The 23,228-nt window shown below is 44.7% G+C and overlaps 1 protein-coding gene across 3 annotated transcripts in view; it reads left to right on the forward strand.

The window, feature by feature from the left end:
• The window catches only part of LOC126194844 (coiled-coil domain-containing protein 134-like), a 51,748-nt gene that overhangs the window by 5,210 nt on the left and 23,310 nt on the right, over positions 1 to 23,228 (forward strand). The window contains exon 2 of one of the 3 annotated variants that reach the window (XM_049933182.1): positions 6,248 to 6,369. In XM_049933182.1, coding sequence (XP_049789139.1) covers positions 6,248 to 6,369 — 122 coding nt within the window. Of the gene's footprint in view, positions 1 to 6,242; positions 6,370 to 23,228 lie in introns of all 3 variants that reach the window. The other 2 variants (XM_049933184.1, XM_049933183.1) reach the window with 2 other exon arrangements.

Raw genomic sequence — 23,228 nt, forward strand, 5'->3', positions numbered from 1 at the left:
TGAACATGGGCTCTAAATTGCAGTTAAGAACACTTGTTCAATAAAGGAGATGTGTTTAATGCTAGTGAATATGAACAAGTGCTCATAGCTCCTCAGGTATGAATTTTAAAGCTCATGTTTACTAGACATTTTTTTCTTGTTTTGTTCCATACTACCACCTCTGAAAGTTGCCAACCTTACAGTCTTAGCAAGGACAGTACCAGTACACATATTCCACTGTCGGAGGTATCACAATGATTTTCACTTAACTTTTGACTCATTCGTTTCTGTTACAGGGTCCCTTACCTCAAAGTGATACATTTGTCCTTCTCCATCACCCTAGAAAGTTTGTAACATAATAGTGGAATCTCCTTGATTCTCTTTAGCATCATTGGATGACAGTTCCAGGCATGGGTTCATATTCAAAATATTATGTACTCACTCTCCTCTAAAATTCCTAGAAGTTTGTAATGGGAATTTCCAAACACGTGTAAGTAAACTAATTCCAGCTGTGTCTCATTGATATTGAGATCATAGCATATTACATTTTTGTATTTTGTGAAGTACAAAATTTTACATTTCTCAACATATAAAGCAAGCTGCCAGTCTTAGCACCACTTTAAAATTTTATCAAAATCTCACTGGATATTTGTAAAGCTATCTTCAGATAGAACTTAATCGCAGATAGCTGCATCATCTGCAAAAGGGAGAGTCCCAGGTGGTGGGTATAGAGGTGGTGTGGGAGTGACCACAAATTGAGTCTTGGGGTTGCCAGTCTGTTGTTGGCTTTTTGTAGATGATGCTGTTCTCTTTAATGAAATACTGACTGAAAAACACAGCAGTAGTCAGTGAGGTCTGTTAAATTTCGAAGTGGTGCAAAGATTGGAAACTTTTTTTAAGAGTTCTTAAATGAAAAATTTCTCCTAAATGGATTTCAGAAAAGCAGCCCATGGCTGCACTATCAATGTTTTTGTATATCTATCCTTCTCATTGAAGGATGGTGGGACTTCGGCTGTTTTCACTTGTGTAATAAAATGTTTCACCTGTAGCCATCCTTTTGATGTTATTATATTGTGACCAGTTTTGGTGACTCAATATAACATCTTCAGGCCTCAACTGATGCTGAAGTGAGTGAACTCCAGTCATATACGAGGGCTATTCCGAAAGTAAGGTCCGATAGGTCGCGAAATGGAAACCACGGTAAAAATCAAAAATGTTTTATTTGCAACAGTTAGATACACCTTGCAGCTACTTATCTCCATAGTCGCCGACCCGACTTAGACGTGTATCGTAGCGTTGTACCAACTTTCCCATACCCTCGCTATAGAAGGCAGCCGCCAGTGCTCTCCGCCAATTCTCTACGCTGGCCTACGGCTCGTTGTCTTGTGCCGAAATGTTGTCTTCATAACCAGCGGTTCATGTGACCTGAGCTGAAACTCAGAGGGAGACAATTACGGGCTGTATTGTGGGTAATCTCACATTTCCATTTGAAAACAATGCAGGAGCATCTTCATTGCCCCTGCAGAATGCGGCTGAGAATTGTCTTGAAGACGAAACAGCACGACAGTTATGTAATGTTAGCTGCATAGCTTCAGGGGAAATTTCTCACCAGGCCCCCGTACTTGGCGGCAGACACTATTTTCTAGACATCTTTACGCACTCACTGCGAGCTCAGAAATGAGAAGAGCGACGTGATGCTAACTGGGGTTATACTAGAGACACTACCCAACACATCTGTGCAAAGCTTTATCGGATTTTCATAGTCGTTTCCATTTCGTGACCGATCGGACCTTACTTTCGGAATAGCCCTCGTACACAATCCCATCAGTGGCCAACATCTGTGAACTGGCTTTCGTAGACTGCTGTAACAGCAATGTTGTGTCTGTCACTGAAACTGGTTGCTATATAATAAATAACAGTGAAAGGATGGCTGCAGGTATTTCATTTTATTACACATCAATGAGTAACAATTGGAATCAGTCAACTCAAAAATCTGGGTGTAACAATATGGGGTATGAAATGGAATGATTACATAACCACTATTGTAAGTAAAGCAGGTGGCAGGCTTTGGTTCATTTGCAGGGTCCTAGGAAATTGTAGTCAGTCTGCTAAGGAGATGCCTTACAAAATACTCACATTATCCATTTTAATATATTGGTCAGGTAGTGTGATTTGTACCAGAAAGGGAAAATTGAGTCACAGACAGCTTTGTCATTATTCCATCCTGAATTTTCCATTGTTTGATTGTACCAAAAAGAGATATTCAATGTATACAAAGGAAGGGCAGCACAAATGGTTACTTTTCTCTCTCAAATGATACAGAAAAATTTCTCATTTGGATTAACTGAAGTGTTCAATACTATTCAGCCAACTCCCAACCAAACCATAAATTTCCAAGTAATATAGACGTCAGGATTTGTTACAGATCCTTCTGTCACCACAGCCGACATTGAAAACACTTATATACATTCAAAAGGAATATTGTCAGTTTTCTGTTCTCTTTCTGTTTGCACACACATGTCACAAGCTGCATCATCATTACGTTACAGGATGAAGTCAACCTGCAGTATTGGTAGGTTTAGTGGACCCTTTAGGATGACACAGGATCCCACAGTGGCCATTACCTGCAACATACAGGGTTTTGTAGAAGTGAAAATGTTAGATTAGATTAGATTAATACTAGTTCCATGGATCATGAATACGATATTTCGTAATGATGTGGAATGAGTCGAATTTTCCAATACATGACATAATTAGGTTAATTTAACTTACTATATGGTCATATATAGTGATCCCTTGCTATGGTTAGGCTTGTTAATCAGGATATTCAAAGGCTGTGTGGATGTCTTCACATAGTCATTCGACACTGGAGCAATGTGACAATTATCTTGTAGTTATACAGTTTGACCTAATGTTTAGCGAAAAATTTTCTCTATGTGAAATATCGGAGGATACCCTATGATAAGAAAACAACTAAACCGACAAGGGAAAGATGCAGGCCATTTATCACAAGTCATTTGTTGCTTCACAAAAGTCCAACAATCTTGTATTGCACAGATACCAAAAACACTAATAAAATACAAATGATTTAGGCAGTTACTGCAAAATTTCTTCAGTTGAATAAATTGATGGTTAATTAGGTAATCTAAATGAATAAAATGCACCAATTTAGGAAGGACTGACAAGCACATAGTACAATGAAATATAACTCAAACATGCGCTTAGCGGTGGGCAAACAATGCCAGCAATGATGCTAAAGATTACAATTCAAACGTATGACTGGCCCAAGGGGGTGCTTGACATTAGTGAATAAAACTTACAAAAAGTGCAGTAGCATAAAATTACACAAGTCTGATATCAACACAGATATCCAATATTTGTTCAATCAGATAAGCCCCCTGGGCATAAACAAGATTCTGACATGGAAAAATAATAAAATACAATTTAACAAATGTGCATTACTGCTTTACACCAATATTAAAACCATTACGTTAAAACCAAACTTCAGACAGGAAAAACATGTAAGGGGCAGGTAAGAATAAGACGGTTTAGAATAATGGGCACTACTGGTTAAATTAACGCCTGATTGCTAGAGAATAGAAACTAAACGTATGAGGGATGCATTAGCAAGCCATGAGGCCGCAACATCTTGGAGGCTATCGTGAGATGGGAAGTGATGCGCCGCCTGCCCACACATACACAGCCAACCCGGACAGACTACACCAAATGAACCGGCAGGTAAGAGATAACACCAGGGGGCAGCGCCTCCAAATGCTACGAACAGCTTGGAAAGGCAAGAGCTAACAAGCAAGCGAATAATTCAGGCATAATGATCATAGAACATATGAAAATGCTCAGACCAAGACAAGAACTCTGTGTGAGCATGGCCCCAAGCCCCAGTCTAACCTGACGTATTACAACAAAAATATTACAATAAGAACTACTAAAAGGATTAGCCACTTAATCTTACAATAAAATAAAACAAGTTTATTTAATAACCAAGGAATCACAGGATATTCAACACATTAACTTGAGTGACTTAAAATCTTGAGGGCTAACACCCAAACAACTACAATAGTAATTATATTTAAAGCAAGAAGTATTAATTTTCTTGAAAGGGGCAAAATCTCACCAGAATTGTGGAACTTAACCACCTAAATGAACCAAGATTCACTGGACCGCTAGCGTTTTCTTACCATGGATGTGGTCAATTTTGTAGTCGCTACGTTAGTCAGGGAAGCAACAACTTCCAATACAAATAAAACTCAGTCTCAACCTCAGTGGTCACTAATACAAGTGGCAGCCTAGGACATATGACGCAATTAATTTCAGGCCCGAATGATAAGATAAGCATTTGTTGAACAAGTTACAATTACAGGAAATTGAAAACACACAAATATGATACTCAGATAATTTCAAACAGAGGCACCACAAGGTAATTTTAACACTTGAGACAGAGTGATGGAAAACCACAGGCAATCCACCATAGTGGGAGCAACTTCAATGTGGGAGCACATGTGTCAATCACATAATTACTATGTGATTCTTCAATTTCTCCAGGCGTATTTTATGACGAAATAAATCTCGGGTGAACAGCCTGGTATGAGTGTGCATAGGACACAATATTTCGGCAATCGACCACGCTGCCATCATCAGGTGTGCTGATGTACTGTACATGCATTCTCATACCAGGCTGTTCATACGAGATTTTTTTCGTCACATAATGAGTACCTTACCCTCAAAGGACAGAAAAGACAGCACTAGAAAATGAACAACACTTCAACACCCATATCAGTAACTATGCCTCCTTAATCTGGGGTAAAGCGCCTGTGTCAACATTAGGCCCACCAACACAACTTTACCGATAACTGGCCACTTAGACAATCGTGCACCCGTAAGCTCCATGTACAGCTCACCGTATGTCACACGTGCTTCTTATCTCTTTCTCCCTGACTGCCTGCCCACATGGTCAACAAGCCATTCCAAGGAACCACAACCAAAGACTCAACCAACAGGTGACCGAAGCACCACCCTGCGACTAGACAGAGATGGATCACACCAGTAGCCAAAGATGTAAAACATAGAATGAGCTGACATGGCTCATATGTCTATCTTTTCCAAGCATTGTTTTTGTTGTGTAATGCAGCTGTGTTCCAGTTGTAACATTCTTTAAGGGGGTAAAACTTTCATTTGTCAGTGACAGAACGAAACCAATCTCTCTGTATGTCTTCATTACAACAGTCTGTAATTATGTTGACATCAATGCGACATTAAAGTGTAATCATCCTTCCCTTCATTCCCTCTTCTATACAAGTGACTCATAGTAATGTTCTACAATTCTTACGGCCTGCCCTCTTGTCACGTCTCATGGTAAGTAAAGCAGGTGATTCACCAGCAACTGAAATTGGTTATCACAACCATACAAGACACTCACCATTAATTAGAAAATGTAATTGATTGAAAGTACCTTTCTTTTTTGTGGTCTCATTAAACACAGTACAGCCCACCTTACTTGAGAACTGGGTTTTCTGTAGCAGATTTGTTGTCCAAAGGCATGATAATGAGTGATGGATTATCCATAAATCTTTGTTGGTGTTAGCAGTGATAATGTTTGATTGCCAGTCATCTACAAGGTTGTATTTATGCTACCACAGGTAAGGAAATAAAAATGAGATGATTCCTAGCTTTGAACAATTTTGTTTCTTCAAAACAAAGAAGACAACAAATTGACATTGTTCACCCAATAACTAGCTCATAATTTTGTCATATGATATCCTGAAGTTCCTTTGACAGGAGAAAGAGCCAGGAAATAAAAAATAATAATGGAAAGATGCATAGATATTGGATGGATGGGGGAAAAAATACCCTCAGGAGAAATAAGTTATGAAGGAGAGTAGCAGGTAACATGGAACTAGCTTTTGGCCTTCTCTCCTGAACCTTTTGTTTCAGGAGGGATAAGAATAATGAGAAGAAAGTAAGAAGTGACAAGGAACTAGCTTTGGCCTTCTCTTCTGACTCTTCTCCCTCCCCATCTCACAGTATTTCCTTTTCTTCTGTAGTGTTTTCGTATTTCCTGTCTGACGCTTTTTTCTGACAAATGCACTGCTGTAACAGTAAATTCAACATTTTGTTCCTCATTCATATTGGTGGTGTTCATGCTAGTGGTGTTTCTGTAACAGCAGTTTGTATGTAAGTACCTCTTTTCTAAATAAAATATTTTTAAGATATGAAAATGTAAAATTTGCGGCTTTCTTCCTTAACAGAACAGTCAGGCGCCTATTTAAGAAGCGGAGAGCTGAACAAATACAAGCTGTAAAGGGCTTACTCACAATGGATAGCTATGAAAAACAATACAGAATGATTTCTGTAATTGTCGATAAGTTATTCAATGTAAGTTGATATGAAGATCTATTTTTAATACAATTTCTTTCTTCTGTGGTGTTACAAACTTTCTCTGTTTTAACCAGTCCTCAGGGTATAATGTGAAGAGTTATATTGTTACAACAAAATAATAATTAATCTTCCTACTCTTATGAAGAGGCTGCATGTGGGTACAATGAGATGCTGAAAGATTAATTGTTTGTAGAACGTGACATTCTTCTGTGTACTAAGAGGGAGATGGAAAGATAAGAAGAAATTTTCATTAGACATAAAATTCTCCACGTACAGCAGGTTGACATTTAACATTGAAATGTTCTGGCTATTATTATCTTTTTTATATAATCTTTGGGTTGTTTTATGGCAAGTAGAAGTTTGCTTGTCAATTGTGCAGTTATACAATCTGCAACATAACGAGTATCAGCTCAGCCCATAGAGTACTGATTATTGTGAACCACCTTTATTAGAACAGTATATAGTTTTCAGTGAGTTATATCTAATGTATTAGTAGACATTTTGAGTTACATAAACATTCTGTTTGAGGTATTAGATAATCACAGCAGCCCAGCGGTATGTGAAGTACCTGTTTTTCTCCTAATATACCTATATAAAGTAATCTGGAAGAAGTTCCCATAATTATCACTGCTTGTAAATCGGCTTAGTTGTAATATGTTGTTAGTATACTTTACAGAAACAGCTTTCAGTGGTTGCATCTGTCTGTTAATGTAAAACATGACTCATTCCACAACCCTGAAGTTTCTCTTCCATGATGAACTAATGAAATATGATTTATGAATGAATGGCTGAATGCAGTGTTAAAATACTTTGCAAGCTAGAGTTATTTTGTAGAATACTTGATATACTAAACTTTTTGTTAACCTCACCAGATAATTCAAGTAAATGTTTTATGACACAATAATGGACTACTACAAAACAAAGCCAACTGTGACGTTTGGGAGTGGCACCGCTATTATGATGTTACTCCACCAATGAAGAAACTGACATGAGAGCTTTAGGGGCCACTGGAAATGTCAGTTTTAGAGGAGCCGTCTGGTGGTGAGAAGTGCGTAAAGCTGGAAGTGTGAGTGGCAGACTGGTTTGCCCTTATTGCATGTTCGGGTCGTGTCATGGTCACCAATAAAGGTTGGCTTATTCCTGAAATGAGATAAATATTCATATTACAGGTTTTAATTGTGGTCTCTCAAATAGAATTCCAGTTTTAATTTTAATGTTACTTTGCTTGACTTTTATGGAGACTTTCTTTTTAATAATTTTTGCAAAACCTTGAAGGAATAATGGCTCTCGTAATTAAAACAATTAAAATGTTGTTTTGTAACTTTTAATTGGTGGACAAGGAAACATCATACTTCGATATTTAGAAGATAACAGGTTGCTGGTCTGAAGGAACATACATGACAATACGGACTGCTGCTAATAAAATGATAGTTAACAGCAATTATCTTCACACTGATTGCTGCGAAATGTTAATAAACAAATACAAATTGTTTATGACAGAAGCAATTAGGGTCGGTGTATTGTCATTTGAAATAAAACACCAATATGTTTGATGACTTTATTTATCAACTTTTGTACAGCATCTGGTAGATTATGCTAAGACGTTCCTCTTACAACTCTAATAGACAGAACAGAAGAATAATAATAATTGAAAGTCTTTGTCTTTTGTTTTAAAAATTATCTGAGACATATCTCTTTCACCTCTCACATGTATATAAATTAATTCTTTGCTGCTACTCGGCATATTTATTCCATACAGACTTTCATTTCCCTTAAAAGGTCTGTTATAAGCTCCACATACTGTGCCACATTAGTTCCATTGATAAGCCCTGCTTTATCACTGTTCTTTGAATGGATTAAATGTTATATTACTTATCTTGCCTAGCAGTGACTGACGCTTTGATTTCTGGTACTTGCTTTTGCCTTACACGTCATCATTTGCCAGTGATCTTCTTTTTTCCTGAGGCTGTCTTATACTAGAACTGTAATGACTGTAGCACCACATCACTCACACACATTGTGAACACAGTTGCTGTTTATTGTAAGTAATAAAAAATGATTGTTTGATTTCTACAGTTGGACCATGGGCTGCCCCCATTGTTTATATCTGGTAAAATGTCATCTCTGTTCCAGTTGGAGATAAAATTATTGGATTTCTGTGCAGCAGCTGGAGAACAAGCAGGAGTGCTGTGTCGTTCAAAGATAACTTCATTTGCATAGCTCGAGTGTAATGTCTATGGTTTCAGTTCCTTAGTCTTACAGACGCTCTACCATTGATGACATTCATTCAGTGAACAACTTTTGATCAACTTGCGGAACTTAGACTTAGTGGTAGTATGATCCTGTGGGTAATATGATTTTAACCAATAAACAGTTTATCTTAATTTACCCATTGACACTGTAACCTTTCCTATACAATCTTAAAAGCATTATGTAAATTGATTTACAGTTTCTGAAGCAATGACAGTTCATGTGATTATTTACATTGGAGCAGTATGAATATACAGCTCTCATCTGTAGGAGGCTTGTACACTTATATTAGCTTTCACATTTATTTCATATCCACTTGAGGTTTTTAGATGCACTTAGGAATGTTCCATGTGAAAAAGATTATATAGCTGCCATTCACAGCATGAAAGCAAGATGCTTTGCATTTTATGGAGATCTTTTGAGAATCTTAAGTTGGGTTAGCACAAGTAAAAGCCACCATATCACAATGGGCAAAACACACATGAACTTCCCCCTGCGGGTCCGGGCGTTAGAATAGGCCCGAGGTATTCCTGCCTGTCGTAAGAGGCGACTAAAAGGAGTCCCTCCCCCCCAAGGGGGTAGTTTGCACCTGCGTCCAGAGACGGACGATTCCACGACTTATATTTGTGGTCATTTTGGTTTTTCACTTATTCTGATTTCTTCCTTCCTTTGTTTGGTTCTTTCTTTGTCCTTCTCCCTCTCACTGTCTTCCTTACTTTTTCCCTTGCCTTCTTCTCCTTGCCTCCTTCTCCTTGCCTCCTTCTCCTTGCCTTCTTGTCCACCCTCTGGTCTCCGCCTCGGCATTTGAGACAGTCTATCCTTTCTCTCCCTTTCTCCCTTTTTTTTCCTCTTCTTCTTTCCTCCCTGTGCGTGCCTGAAAACCGACCCACGCATTCACACGCGTAGCCAGTGACGGGGTAACGCGTAATTCCCCGCCCTGGGTAGACAAGTAAGGCACGCACGTACCCCCTGGTAAAGGCCAGGAACCAGGGAGGGGTGACTGCCTGAGCTGACACATTCCGACCATGCCAATTGGTCCCTCCGTCCATTTCTCAGGAGGTGTGACCTGAGGTGTAAACATTCACCTAAGGTGGGAGTGCCCTCTGAGGGGGTCCCCACAAGGAAGGAGCGCGCCATTGGAGACGCTGGCAATCGTGGGGGATTCCTCCGCAATGGATTTCTCTTCTTCTTCTCTCTCGACTTCTGCCCAAAAACGGAAACTTGACCAGCCACCAGTGACAAAGGTACTACTGCCTGCCCCAAAGTTCTTCATAGTTTCTCGATCTGAGGACGGAAAGGATTTTTCATCTGTCAACCCTTTCGTTATCCAGAAGGACGTAGATGCCATAGCCGGATCTGTCAAGTCTTGTACCAGGATGCGTAATGGTACCTTGTTGTTAGAAACTGAGAGCGCCTTTCAGGTACAAAAACTCCTGTACACGTTCCCTGTCCTGGTGGAGGCTCACCGCACTTTGAATTTGTCGCGTGGTGTGGTATATACTAGATCACTCGACGGATTGACTGACGAGGAGATTCAGTCTCCTCGCTGAGCAGGGCGTGACGGCTGTCCATAGGGTCATGAAAAAGGTCAACAATGACCTTGTACTGACCTGGACACTTTTCTTGACCTTTGATAGTGTTCAGCTGCCGTCGCACATCAAAGCAGGCTATGAGGTTATTTCTGTTTGCCCCTATGTCCCGACACCTATGCGCTGCTACCAGTGTCAGCGTTTTAATCACACTCGCCAGTTATGTTCTAATGCGGCTAAATGTGTCACTTGTGGCAGGGACGCCCATGAGGGTGACTGTCCACCTCCGTCTCCTCGTTGCGTGAACTGTCAGGGTGACCATGCAGCATCCTCCCACGACTGTCCCATTTACAAGGATGAAAACTGTATACAGGAGATTCATGCAGACATTATGCAAATTATTGCTCAGCTACCTGCACCATTTTTGTTAACTGGAGACTTCAATGCCCACCATCCCCTTTGGGGCTCTCCAGCATCCTGCCCGAGAGGCTCCCTGTTAGCAGACCTTTTCAACCGCCTCAATCTTGTCTGCCTCAATACTGGCACCCCTACTTTTCTTTCGGACACAACTCACACCTATTCCCATTTAGACTTCTCTATATGTACTACCCAACTTTCACGCTGGTTTGAGTGGTACACACTTTCTGATATGTATTCGAGCGACCACTTCCCTTGTGTTATCCATCTCCTGCATCATACCCCATCTCCGTGCTCAACTAGTTGGAACATCTCCAAAGCCGACTGGGGGTCTTGTCTTCCAGGGCGACCTTTCAGGATCAAACCTTCGCAAGCTGCGATAGTCAGGTCGCACACCTCACGGAAGTCATTCTCACTGCTGCTGAATATTCCATCCCTCACACTACTTCTCCACGTCGCGTACCGGTCCCCTGGTGGACCGCAGCATGTAGAGACGCTATACGTGCTCATCGACGTGCTTTACGCACCTTTAAACGCCACCCTACAATGGCGAATTGTATCAGTTATAAACGTTTACGTGTGCAGTGTCGTCGTGTTATTAAAGAAAGCAAGAAAGTCAGCTGGGCTGCTTTCACAAGCACCTTCAACAGTTTTACTCCTTATTCTGTTGTCTGGGGTAGCCTGCGCCGGCTATCTGGCACTAAGGTCCACTCACCAGTTTATGGCTTGACAGTCGCGAATGACATCCTTGTGGCCCCTGAGGATGTCTCCAATGCCTTCGGCCGCTTTTTCACAGAGGTTTCGAGCTCCGCCCATTACCACCCTGCCTTCCTCCCCCGAAAGCAGGCAGGGGAGGCAAAGCCACCTAACTTCCGCTCCTCGAATCGTGAAAGTTATAATGCCCCATTCACCATGCGGGACCTCAAAAATGCACTTGCCCGGCCACGGTCCTCCGCTCCAGGGCCTGATTCTATTCATATTCAGATGCTGAAGAACCTTTCTCCTGTGGGTAAAGGTTTTCTTCTTCATACTTATAATTGCATCTGGATTGAGGGTCATGTTCCCACATGCTGGCACGAGTCTATTGTTGTCCCGGTTCCTAAGCCGGGGAAGGACAAGCACTTGCCTTCCAGTTATCAACCCATCTCCCTTACCAGCTGTGTCTGTAAGGTGATGGAGTGAATGGTTAACTCTCGTTTGTTTGGCTGCTCGAATCTCGACGCCTACTTACCAATGTACAATGTGGATTTCTTAGGCGCCGCTCTGCTGTTGACCATCTGATTACCTTGTCGACCTTCATTATGAATAACTTCTTGCGGAAGCGCCCGACCGCGGCTGTGTTCTTTGATTTGGAGAAGGCTTACGACACCTGTTGGAGGGCGGGCATTCTCCGCACCATACGTACATGGGGTCTTCGCGGTCACCTCCCTCTTTTTATTCGTGCCTTTTTAATGGATCGACAGTTTAGGGTATGTGTGGGTTCTGTCCTGTCCGACGCCTTTCGCCAGGAGAATGGGGTGCCACAGGGCTCAGTTTTGAGCGTCGCTCTCTTCGCCATAGCGATCAATCCAATAATGGATTGCCTCCCAGCTGATGTATCAGGCTCCCTTTTCGTGGACGATTTTACCATCTATTGCAGCGCGCAGCGTACATGTTTCCTGGAGCGCTGTCTTCAGTGTTGTCTTGACCGTCTTTACTCCTGGAGTGTCGCCAATGGCTTCCGTTTTTCTGCCGAGAAGACGGTCTGTATTAACTTCTGGCACTACAAAGAGTTTCTCCCACCGTCCTTACGACTTGGTCCCATTGCTCTCCCATTCGTGGAGACAACAAAATTTTTAGGTCTTACATTTGACAGGAAACTTAGCTGGTCTCCACATGTGTCATATTTGGCTGCCCGTTGTACCCGTTCTCTAAATGTCCTCCGTGTTCTCAGCGGTATGTCGTGGGGAGCAGATCGAACCGTCCTACTTTGCCTATATCGGTCGATCGTCCGCTCAGAGCTGGATTATGGGAGCTTCGTATACTCCTCTGCACGGCCGTCCATCTTACGCCGCCTCAACTCTATACAACATCGGGGTTTACGTCTTACGATCGGAGCGTTCAATACTAGTCCCATCGAGAGTCTTCATGCTGAAGCCGGTGAATTGCCACTAACCTACCGGTGTGATATACTGCTTTGTCGGTATGCCTGTCAGCTACTGTCAGTGCCCGACCACCTGTCTTATCGTTCCTTTTTTGACGACTCTCTCGACCGTCAATACAGGTTGTATGTCTCTGCCCTGCTACCCCCTGGAGTTCGCTTTCATCGCCTCCTTCAGCACCTTGATTTTTCACTCCCTGCAACCGTACGAGTGGGCGAGAGCCAAACGCCACCTTGGCTCCAGGCTCAGGTTCGCGTTCACCTTGACCTCAGCTCGCTCCCAAAGGAGGTTACCCCAGCTTCGGTATACCGCTCCCGTTTTGTCGAACTTTGTTCGAAGTTCATTAATATCATCTTCATTTATACAGATGGCTCTAAGACCAATGACGGTGTCAGGTGTTCTTTTATTGTCGGGGCGCACAGTTTCAAATACCGTCGTGTCATGGGGCTGTCGTTCGGTCTTCACAACCGAGGTATTTGCCCTCTTCCAGGCTGTTCTTTACATCTGTCGCCACCTACATTCTGCTTATGTCATCTGCTCCGATTCCCTGAGCACCATCCAGAGCCTCAGTGATCCGTATCCGGTTCACCCTTTCGTGCACCGGATCCAACGCTCTCTTCAGCAGCTGGCGGACGACTGTTCTCCGGTTACCTTTACGTGGGTTCCTGGCAATGTCGGTATCCCTGGGAACGAAGCTGCAGATGCTGCAGCCAAGGCTGCAGTCCACAACAAGCTTCAGGCCTTGAAACCTCTTCCCACGGCTTGGACGACCTCTTCACGCCCTTCTCGGCGGGAGGAGGTTGTTTTGGCCCGGTTACGAATTGGACACTGCCGGTTCAGCCATCGCCATTTGCTGACGGCTGCGCCGGTGCCATTCTGCCCATGTGGGCAATTGCTGACGGTACGCCACGTTTTAACGTCCTGTCCGAATTTTAATACACTGCGCGTTGATCTTGGCCTGCCATGTACTCTGGATGCCAGTTTAGCGGATGACCCAGGAGCAGCTGCTCGCGGTTTTATCCACTTGACAAATCTGTCTAAGGACATTTGATTATGCTGTGTTTTTTAATCCTCTGCCTGTTAATGTCTTTTATAGTGTTGTCCCTTTTAGTTGCTGTTTTAACCTTGTGCATCGCGGTGCATTCCTAACTTAGTCTGGGCGCTAATGACCATTGTAGTTGTGCGCCCTAAAAAAAAAAAAAAAAAAAAAAAAAAAAAAAAAAAAAAAAAAAAAAAAACGCACACACACACACACGAACTGAGACCATCATAACTCATTCAGATTTATTTGATATTTTTTAGCACAGAAATGAACAAACACTTGTATAAATCAGTCACATATTCTTCTTGTCGGACATGATGTCATATATGCTTTGGCCATCACGTGCTATGGTGCCATTTGGTTGTGTTTACTGATTCCCGAAACATTAGAAAAACTATGTTTAAGGCAACACATATAGTCCCAAATACCACACACAGCCAAGGAACTCAGGATACCAATGATTTTTAGAGTTACGGTAATATGAATGGGTATCAAAGGTTTACCTAGTGTCTTAATAGTTGAAAAAAACCACGCACACACACACACACACACACGAACTGAGACCATCATAACTCATTCAGATTTATTTGATATTTTTTAGCACAGAAATGAACAAACACTTGTATAAATCAGTCACATATTCTTCTTGTCGGACATGATGTCATATATGCTTTGGCCATCACGTGCTATGGTGCCATTTGGTTGTGTTTACTGATTCCCGAAACATTAGAAAAACTATGTTTAAGGCAACACATATAGTCCCAAATACCACACACAGCCAAGGAACTCAGGATACCAATGATTTTTAGAGTTACGGTAATATGAATGGGTATCAAAGATTTACCTAGTGTCTTAATAGTTGAAATTCAGTAAATTATGTACTAGCTATGCTCATTACTTGCAATAGATTGCAGATCTTTGAGCAAATACAGCAACATTTGTGAAAATTACAACACTCATAGAAAGTGGTGCAAATGAATTCAGACTCGTGGGATGTACTGAGCAATGTACCAAAAATAAATGATAAAGAATCACACATTGATGGTGTATGTATTTATCCATCAACACTTTCTTGTGTGTCCATCAACTGGCACAGTGGTTAAAGCCCTAGACAGACACTCAGTTGTAGGGGTTCCTCATCACCCATTGGCCATCTAGATTAAGGTTTTCTTTGATTGCCCTAAAATTTTCAATGCAAATTGCAAAAAGTGTCTTTGAAAAATGTATGCCCAGTTTTCTTTCCAATCCTTCGGCAATCCAGGCTTTTGATCTTCCTCTAATGAATTCATTGTCAATCCTAATCTTTCTTCTTTCCCTCCTCCTTTACTTGCGTGACTGATCAGGTCAGAGTTTACATCTACAGCTATACTTTGCAAAGAACCGTGAGGTGCATGGCAGAGGGTACATCCCATTGTACCAGTATTTGGGTTTATTCGTGTTTCATTCACATATGGAGTGTAGGAAGAATGATTGTTTGAATGCCTCTCTACATGCAGTAATTATTCTAATTTTATCCTCATGCTCCCTCTGTGAGCAATCCTCACGATCCATATGTGAGCAGTACATAGGAAGTTGTAGTATATTTCTAAAGTAATAATCTAAAGACGGTTCATGAAATTTTGTTAATAGACTTTCTCACGATAGTTTATATCTATTTTCAAGAGTCTTGGTTCCTTCAGTATATGTGTGACCCCCCTCCCATGGATTCAACCATTCATGGTGCCCTTCTCCGTATACATTCAATACCCTGTGTTAGTTCTATCTGGTATGAGTCCCACACACTTGTGCAGTAGTCAGTCACACAAGTGATTTGTAAGCAATCTTCTTTTTAGACTGATTGCACTTTCCTAGTATTCTATCAATAAACTGAAGTCTACCACCTGCTTTACCCACAACTGAACTATGCAATCATTCCACTTCATATCCCAGGTATTTGTATGAGCTGGCTGATTCCGACAGTGACTCATTGATATTATAGTCGTAGGATACTACGGTCTCCCTCCCCCCCCCCCCCCCCCCCACCCCCACCCAAATGCAGATTGTTACATTTACGAACATTTAGAGCAAGTTGTCAGTCTCTGCACCATGTTGAAATCTTATATAAAGATCTGACTCCCCCCTGCGGGTTCAGGGGTAAGAATAGGCCCGCGGTATTCCTGCCTGTCGTAAGAGGTGACTAAAAGGAGTCTCAACTGTTTCGGCCTTTAATATGATGGTCCCCTAAGGGGTTTGACCACTACCTTTCCAAATTTTCCGTTAGTGCGTACCATTTGGGGAAGGACGCCTTACGTGGTGCATCTTCAATCCATCTTGCCCTAAGATCTGGCACACCCGATATTGTGATGGAGTTGGATTTACATCGAGCTTCTGGCCACATCCGCTGCAGTGTATTCCGGATAGCATACATTCCCTCCTTTGTGCACTTCCATCCTTGCCCTCGTGATGTACATGGATATTTCGACACCCGACATCCAGCACGGTAGCCAGTCTGTTGTGGTGGGGTCGTCATGTACCCTCTTGGTGGTAGCCCCCTGACTACACAGGGATCGCACTGCTGATGCCTGAGCTGCTACCTCCCCACGTATGCCGAGGAGTAGATGCCTATCCCTCTGGGGCTTCGGGACTCCCGGCAAAGGCCATCCTGCCAGGTGGTCTTTGCTGTGGCTGGGTGGCGCCCGTGGGGAGAGCCCCTGGTCGGAGTGAGTGGCATCAGGGCGGATGACCCGCAATGAAGCATGGTACATCATCTCAATGGAAAGAAATTTGATCAGAGATCGTTTCCCTCCCTGGCCACTCCATGGGAGGAACGTATGGCTAAAGAAGGCAGTGGAGATTATTCACCCCGGTACCTCATGTGTATGCGAGTTGATGGGGAATCATTTATGTCAACCATGCCCCAGTTTTTTGTGGAGCATTTAGAGGACAAGTTCGGGGAGGTGGAGGGCTTGTCCAAAATGCGCTCTGGGTCGGTTCTCATCAAAACAGCATCCTCTGCCCAGTCACGGAGGTTGCTCACTTGTGACAAGTTGGGGGATGTTTCCGTCACCATCACTCCCCATAAAAGTTTAAACATGGTCCAGGGTATTATATTCCACAGGGATCTTCTACTGCAGTCCGATGATGAACTACGCGCCAATCTAGAACGACGGGGTGTTCACTTCGACCGGCGCGTCCATCGGGGTCCGAGGGATAATCAGGTAGCCACCGGTGCCTTCATCTTGGCCTTCGAAGGTGATGTTTTACCCGAAAAGGTCAAGGTGATGGTTTACCGCTGTGATGTGAAACCATATATCCCTCCTCCGATGCGGTGTTTTAAATGCTGGAAGTTTGGGCACATGTCATCCCGCTGTACTTCCGGCATCACATATTGAGATTGTGGACGTCCTTCGCATCCCAATACTCCATGTGCTCCGCCTCCCATCTGTGTTAACTGCGGAGAACACCATTCCCCCTGCTCGCCGGACTGTCGGATCTTCCAGAAAGAAGGGAAGATAATGGAGTATAAGACCCTGGACCGCCTGACCTACCCCGAGGCTAGGCGGAAATATGAGCGGTTACATCCTGTGCCAATGCCAACAAGTTATGCCGCTGCTGCAACAACGGTACGATCCACTTCTGTGTCATCACGTACAGTTGCCTCTCAGCTATGTCAGACTTCACCGCCCCCCTTGGTTGTGGGGGGCACTTCACTCTCTGTTGCTCCTGCTCCATCTACTTCAGGAGCAACACCCCCCAAACCATCGGGGACTTCAGTTCCCCCTTCCCAGCCGGAGAAGCGTAAGACTTCTTTGGCTTCTCTCACCAGGAAGGGGTCCCTTGGGGACCTCCCTTCGCAAGTTCCGACCAGTGGAAAAGCGGACACCCGCAAGTGGCTGAAACAACCACCAGTCCCTGGTCGTAGGGCCTCACGGTCGTTGTCCGTCCCTGAGACTGACCCAGTGAAGCTCATGAAGCCTGAACCACCGAAGGCACAGCGCAAAAAAAGAAGAAAGTCCCCAAGACCAACGACATTGCGGTGGCACCTGTCCCATCGCTTCCTACAAGCTCTGCGTCTGAGGATGAGGTGGAGATTCTGGCGTCCGCTGAGGACCTCGATCTTGCCGGTCCCTCAGACACCATGGATAGCGCTAGCACCGGTGCTCAATTGGAGGCAGCAGGTGACCCAGCGGCGTAATCTGCCTTCCAAGTCCCGTCACGCCTTTCTCAGACATGGACAATACCATCCTCCAGTGGCACTGCAGCGGTTTCTTCCACCATCTAGCTGAGCTCCGACAACTTATCAGCCTTCACCCTTTCTTCTGCATTGCTATTCAGGAAACTTGGTTTCCAGCAATGCGAACCCCCGCCCTCCGTGGCTATCGGGGTTATTATAAGAACCGGGGAGCTTATGAAAGGGTGTCTGGTGGTGTCTGCATATATGTCCTTAACTCTCTCCACAGCGAGCCTGTCCCTCTACATACAGCTTTAGAGGCTGTCACTGTTCGGGTGTGGACGCCACAGGTTGTTACCGTCTGCAGTCTTTACCTTCCACCGGATGGTGATGTCGCGCAGCATGTCCTGGCTGCGCTGATAGCCCAATTGCCGCCACCTTTCTTGTTACTGGGCGACTTCAACGCCCATAACCCTCTGTGGGGTGGGTCGGTGGCGACAGGTCGAGGTGCCACGATTGAGCATTTATTGGCGCAGCTCGATCTTTCACTTTTAAATGATGGTTCCTTCACTCACTTCAGCGTGGCGCATGGCACATACTCCGCCATCGACCTTTCGATCTGCAGCCCAAGCCTCTTCCCGTCTGTTCAGTTGCGAGTGCATGACGACCTGTGTGGTAGTGACCACTTTCCGATCTTTCTGTCTTCTGGGCGGCCTTGCAGGTGGGCTATGAATAAGGCTGACTGGGACTTGTTTTCCTCCACTGCCGCTATTGAGCCTCTCTCTAGTGATGACATTGATGCGGTGGTTCAATCGGTCACCACCGGCATCGTTACTGCTGCCGAATCTGCCATTCCGCGTTCTTCTGGGTCCCCTTGGTGGCGGACTGTGCCTTGGTGGTCGCCTGAGATCGCTGAAGCGATTAAAGATCGCAGGCGGGCGCTCCAGCATCACAAGCGACATCCCTCAATCGAACACCTTATCGCCTTCAAATGGCTGCGTGCGCAAGCCCGCCGCCTTATCCGCCCACGCAAGCAGGAGTGCTGGGAGCGGTATGTGTCCACCATTGGCCTCCATGTCACTCCATCGCAAGTCTGGGCCAAGATTCGACACCTCTATGGCTATCGGACCCCAGTCAGCGTCCCTGCGCTCTCACTGAATGGAGCAGTTTGTACTGACTCCGACGTCATTGCAAACCGCTTGGCAGAGCATTTTGCTCTGAATTCCGCTTTTGCCAATTACCCCTTGGCCTTCCGCTCCATTAAAGAGTGGATGGAACGTCGGAGCCTTTCTTTTCACACCCACCATCCTGAATCGTACAATGTTCCATTCAGTGAGCGGGAATTTCGCACTGCCCTCGCCACTTGTCCTGATACCGCTCCTGGGCCAGATGGCATCCACTGTCAGATGCTGAAACACCTTTCAGTGGACTGCCAGTGACGCCTCCTCGACCTTTACAACCGTATTTGGGTCGAGGGGGAGTTTCCGTCGCAATGGCGGGAAAGTATTGTTATCCCCATTTTGAAACCTGGAAAGAACCCTCTGGAGGTGGACAGCTACCGTCCCATTAGCCTCACCAACGTTCTTTGCAAGTTGCTTGAACGGATGGTAAGCCGGCGGTTGAATTGGGTACTGGAGTCTCGGGTCCTTCTGGCTCCGTCTCAGGGTGGGTTCCGTAAAGGCCGCTCCGCCACCGACAATCTGGTGAGTCTGGAGTCAGCCATCCGTACTGCCTTTGCCCGCCGTCAGCACCTGGTTGCTGTCTTTTTCGACATGCGGAAGGCGTGCGATACGACATGGCATCATCATTTACTTTCTACGCTTCATGGATGGGGTCTTCGGGGCCCTCTGTCGATCTTTATCCGAAATTTTCTGTCATATCGTACCTTCCGCATGCAAGTCGCGGCCTCTCATAGTTCCTCCCGAGTCCAGGAGAACGGGGTACCACAGGGATCTGTCCTCAGTGTCTGCCTGTTTTTAATCGCAATAAACGGGCTCGCTGCAGTGGTTGGAAATTCTGTCTCTGCTTCCCTATATGCGGACGACTTCTGCCTTTACTACAGCTCTACTGGCATTGCAGCTGTTGAACATCAGCTACAGGGTGCTATCCACAAGGCGCAGACTTGGGCTGTAGCGCATGGTTTTCAGTTTTCGGCTGCCAAGACCCGCGTTATGCATTTCTGCCGGCGCCAAACAGTCCATCCTGAGCCGCGGCTTTATCTTGACGACGAACTTCTTGCTGTGGTGGAGACCCACAGGTTTTTGGGTGTAGTTTTTGATGCTCGGTTGACTTGGCTGCCTCATATTTGGCAGCTTAAACAGGCGTGTTGGAGGCATCTAAATGCTCTGCGATGACTGAGCCACACCAGCTGGGGCGCCGACCGATCTACCCTGTTATGGCTCTACCAGGCGTTAATCCAGTCCCGTCTGGATTATGGGAGCCTGGCTTATGGCTCAGCATCCCCATCTGCGTTGCGGGTGCTGGACCCAATACTACACAGCGGGATACGACTGGCCACTGGTGCCTTCCGGACCAGCCCTGTGGACACTGTACTTGTGGAGGCTGGTGTCCCTCCGCTGTGACTGAGGTGCCAACATTTACTGGCCACTTATGCTGCCCATGTTTTTAGCTTGCCTGGGCATCCAAACTATCGTCTCCTGTTCCCGCAATCGGTCGTCCATCTGCCAGAACGTCGGCCCCGGTCAAGTTGTACGATCGCGGTCCGCGTCAAAGAACTTCTCTCCGGGCTTAGGGTTTTCACTGTTCCACCTCCTTTCCAGGCCACTTTGCATACACCCCCATGGTGTGTTCCTCGCCCTTGCCTTCGGCTCGACTTGGCACAGGGCCCGAAGGACTCAGTCCCTCCAGAGGCCTTCCACCGCTGCTTTTATTCCACCCTGGCCACGTATCAGGGCTCTGACGTTGTTTACACTGACGGTTCGATGGTTGCTGGTCGTGTCAGTTATGCGCTAACTCTAGGGGACCATTCTGAACAACGTTCCTTGCCGGATGGCAGCAGCGTTTACACTGCTGAGCTGGTCGCCATCTTTCGTGCCCTAGAGTATATCTGCTCCTGCTCAGGTGAGTCCTTCGTTATCTGTAGCGATTCCCTGAGCGGTTTACGAGCTCTCGACCAGTGTTTCCCTCATTCTCGTCTGGTGATGGCTATACATGAGTCCCTGCATACTCTTGCCCGTTGTGGCTGCTCTGTGGTCTTTGTGTGGACCCCCGGTCATGTCGGTATCCCGGGCAATGAACGTGTTGACCGCCTGGCCAAACAGGCCGCCAGTGAACCCACTCTAGACATTGGCCTTCCAGAGACTGATTTGAGGGCAGTCTTACGCCGCAAAGTTATCTCACTTCGGGATGCTGAATGGCTCGGTCTGGCCGCCCCTAACAAACTCCGTGAGGTCAAGGAGACGACGACTGTGTGGCACTCCTCCTTGCGAGTCTCTCGCAAGGAGTCTGTCGTCCTCTGCCGACTGCGTATTGGACGCACACAGATGACCCACGGCCACTTATTGTGCCGTGAGGACCACCCTCTCTGTCGCTGCGGCTCGGCATTGACAGTGGTCCACATTTTGTTGGACTGTCCACTTTTATCTGTGCTCAGGCAGACGTTTGCGCTGCCTGACATGCTCTCTACCCTTTTAATAGATGACTCTGCCATGGTGGACTTAGTTTTGCGTTTTATTCGGGCAGGGGGTTTGTATCGTTTAATCTGAGTGTTTATGATTTTTAGTGTTGATTCTGGCTTTTAGCCTCTGATTTTAAACTGAGTTTTTAATGTGTTCTTGGTGGTTGGCTTTTCCTCTTTTTTTTTCTCTATGGTTGGCCAACCACCGTCACACTCTGTGTGTTTTAATTTGTTTTGTATGATTCTTGTCGGAGTATTTCTTGTCCTGTGTTGTCTGTTGTCTCTATTATCCGTCTTTTACTCTGTGTGGTAGTTTTTAAGTTTTGGAACAAGGGACCGATGACCGTTGCAGTTTGGTCCCTTTAATCCCACAAACCAACCAACCAAAGATCTGACTGAATATAAAGCACTTTCAGATAGTACTTAATTACAGATAACTGCATCATCTGCAAAAAGCCTGATGTGACTATTAATATTGTCTGCAAGGTCATTAATATACAGAATTATCAGCAAGGGCCCCAACACACTTCCATGGGGCACACCCGATATCACTTCTACGTCTGATGATGACTCTCCATCCTAGATAACATGTTATGTCCTACCTAAAGTCCTCAATCCAGTCATAAATTTCACTTAATACCCCATATGATCATACTTTTGACAATAAGTGTAGGATCGGTACTGAGTCAAATGGTTCAAATGGCTCTGAGCACTATGGGACTTAACATCTATGGTCATCAGTCCCCTAGAACTTAGAACTACTTAAAACTACTAACCTAAGCACAGCTCACAACACCCAGTACTGAGTCAAATACTTTTCGGAAATCAAGAGATACTGCATCTACTTGATGCCTTGATCCAAAGCTTTCAGTATGTTATGTGAGAAAAGTGTGAATTGGGTTTCACATGGTCGTTGTTTTTGAAATCCATGCTGGTTGGCATTGAGGAGGTCATTCTGTTGAAGATACATCATTATATTCGAGCTCAGATTATGTTCTAAGAGTCTACAAGAAATTGATACCAAATATATTGGACAATATTATGAAAAGGGAAGTTGCTACTCACCGTATAGCAGAGATGCTGAGTTGCAGATAGGCACAACAAAAAGACTCTCACAATTAAAGCTTTCGGCCATTGAGGCCTTCGTCAACAGTAGATGACACACACACACACACACACACACACACACACACACACAATGCAGTCGTGTGTGTGTGTGTGTGTGTGTGTGTGTGTGTGTCTCATCTATTGTTGACGAATGCCTTAATGGCCGAAAGTTTTAATTGTGAGAGTCTTTTTGTTGTGCGTTTCTGCGACTCGGCATCTCCGCTCTATGGTGAGTAGCAACTTTCCTTTTCATAATATTGTTACATTCCGTCCTGGATTTTCCATTGTTTGAAAGATATTGGACAGTAGTTTTATGGATCACTTCTATTACCCTTCTTGTAGACAGGTGTGACCTGTGCCTTTTTCCAAGAACTGGGCATGGATATTTGTTTGAGGGATCTACGATAGATTGTAGTTAGAATAGGGGCTAACTCAGATGCAAATTCAGTGTAGAACTGACAGGGATTCCATTGAAACCTGGAGCTTTGTTCAGTTTTAATGATTTCAGCTGTTTCTCAATACCACTGACATTAATACTTTTTTCACATTATTTCTTTTCAGTGGTACAAGTATTAAATTGTGG

This window comes from Schistocerca nitens, chromosome 7 (assembly GCF_023898315.1).
Source record: "Schistocerca nitens isolate TAMUIC-IGC-003100 chromosome 7, iqSchNite1.1, whole genome shotgun sequence".
Taxonomy (NCBI): Eukaryota; Metazoa; Arthropoda; class Insecta; order Orthoptera; family Acrididae; genus Schistocerca; species Schistocerca nitens.